The following is a 2,297-nucleotide window of genomic DNA, read 5'->3' as shown; positions in this document are numbered from 1 at the left end:
CGGAGACTGCATTTTTGGTTTCTAGTTAACCAATGTGGTGAAACAGAACTTTACATTTGTTGCTGGCTTGGTATAATCTAATGCTAGAATAACTAACAGTCTGGGGTGAGTCTGCTCAATTTCTTAGCAGTTTGTCCTGAATTTCACATCCTCAGCTGTGTGCCACTGGAAAAGGGGGCAGGGTCTTGGAGGAATAAGCGGGGCAGGGCACAGGGCCTCAGAAGTCCACTTAAAAGCAATTAGAAAGACAGGAAACCCCATGAGTTAATGAGTTGTACACAGACCGATTCCCCAGTCTGTCACGTTGACACAGCACAGTAAGGCCCCGAAAGGATTCAATGTCACTTTGACTGTCCTGTAATTGATTCAGGGAAGAGGGCCCAGCATCGTCTCACCAGACAGCTCTGCATGGAGCTCAGTCTCAGAGCCAGAGCACGAGGAGAAAAATTAGATGTCTTTATGAATAAAGAGCCGGAGCAGCCTGTCCCGGATCTGTTTGGTCCTCACCCCATAGATGATGGGGTTTAGCGTGGGAGGCACCAGGAGGTTCACGTTGCCAATGAGAACATGGAAATGTAGGGCCACATTCTGGCCGAACCGGTTCGTGAGGGAGGAGAAGAGAGCTGGAATGAAAAAGGCTAAGATGGAACAGAGATGGGAGCTGCAGGTCCCAAAGGTCTTGATCCGAGCATCCTTTGTGGGGAGGCTGAAGATGGCTCTGAGGATCTGGGTATAGGACAATGCAACAAAAAACATATCCAGACCCTTCACGCAGAATAGCACAAAGAGGCCGTAGTAACTACTGATACGGGTATCAGCGCAAGCCAGCTTCACCACTGCTATATGTGCACAGTACGTATTGGGGATGATGTTGGTTTCGCAGTATGGCCACTGCCTCGTCAGGATGAGATAGGGCAGTATGAGAATGCCACCACGCAGCACCACAGCCAAGCCAATCTTGGTCACCACGTGGTTTGCTAGGATGGTGGAATGTCTGAGGGGATCACAGATGGCCACATAGCGATCAAAACCCATGGCCACGAGGATCCCAGACTCCATCACTGAGAACGAGTGAATGAAGTACATCTGAGTGAGGCATGCATTGAAATCTATCTCCCTCGAATTGAACCAGAAGATGCTCAGCATTTTGGGCAGCATGGATGTAGACAGCACCAGGTCGGTGATGGCCAGCATGCAGAGGAAATAATACATGGGGGCACGGAGGCTCTGCTCCCTCTTTACAATGAACAGGATGGTGAAGTTCCCCAAGATGGCTATGGTGTACATGGTGCAGAAGGGGATGGAGATCCAGACATGGGCCATCTCCAGGCCAGGAATGCCCAGCAGGATGAAAGTGGAGGGGTTGGTGAAGTCGGTTGTGTTAGAATCTGACATGGAGTAGGGGAGAAGGTGTCCAACTCTGAGGCAGAACGGTGTCTCTTGCATGGACTGTATGTTCCTCTGAGTTTGTGTATGTGCCCAGGCTCTAGGGTGATGGTCACAGTACCAATGCCTGAATGGAAAGAAATGTTAATATGAGACACTACATGTACAACTGGGGACTGTTCTCATGGGTGAAGGAAATTGGTCACTTCACACATTGAAAAATGACATTTTCACTATTCAGATAAATGAATGATTAACAACTGACCCTACTAATGCCAAGTCCACATTTTATGGTGCTCAAAATCTAAGAGTGAAAAAGAAACAAAGCTTTGATAAAACATTACCAGAGGGAAACATCCCAATTAGAACTCACCTCATGGAAAACACCTGAGCGTCATTGATAGCAGCGCCACGGAAATAGTTGCTTATTTGCAGCCATGGCCATAACAAAGACAATGTTCAGATGCCTAAGGAAGGGAACGGAGAATAACCTGCTCTGGACACGCGCTCAGTTGTGGACACTCGTTCTCTATATAGTGTAATGCAGGTAGAAAGGGGATTTCTGACACAGGCTATGAGAATGGGGGGCGCCGCCATACACCGACAGACTATTGAGTATAGAGAAGAGACAAAGCAGGAGGCTTATGCTAGATGAGAGATAAATAAAGAATGGAACTGATTACATTCAAATGGACAAACATAGAACAGTTCCCGACCAGTAATATCTATGATACTTAGTTTCAGAGTGTTAGCTGTGCTAGTCTATATCCGCAAAAACAACGAGGAGTCCTTGTGGCACCTCAGAGACTTACAAATTCATTTGGGCATAAGCTTTCATGGGCTAGAACCTACTTCATCAGATGCATGGAGTGGAAAATACAGGAGCACGTATAAATACATGAAAAGATGGG

At 47.1% G+C, this 2,297-nt stretch overlaps 1 protein-coding gene across 1 annotated transcript; it reads right to left on the bottom strand.

Moving 5' to 3' along the window:
- Nucleotides 1–447: 447 nt before the first annotated feature.
- LOC123376118 (olfactory receptor 52R1-like) lies at nucleotides 448–1,395 on the bottom strand. The gene has a single exon (XM_045027871.1). It carries the CDS (start codon nucleotides 1,393–1,395, stop codon nucleotides 448–450), a length of 948 nt encoding a protein of 315 aa, XP_044883806.1.
- Nucleotides 1,396–2,297: the final 902 nt, after the last annotated feature.

Source organism: Mauremys mutica, chromosome 1 (genome assembly GCF_020497125.1).
Source record: "Mauremys mutica isolate MM-2020 ecotype Southern chromosome 1, ASM2049712v1, whole genome shotgun sequence".
NCBI lineage: Eukaryota > Metazoa > Chordata > Testudines > Geoemydidae > Mauremys > Mauremys mutica.
The sequence above is the reverse complement of the archived record's forward strand: the minus strand, read 5'-3'. Positions and strand labels throughout refer to the sequence as shown.

Bases quoted from the DNA above. Each gene is read 5' to 3' on its own strand.
- LOC123376118 (XM_045027871.1), bottom strand. From the start codon at position 1,395: ATGTCAGATTCTAACACAACCGACTTCACCAACCCCTCCACTTTCATC.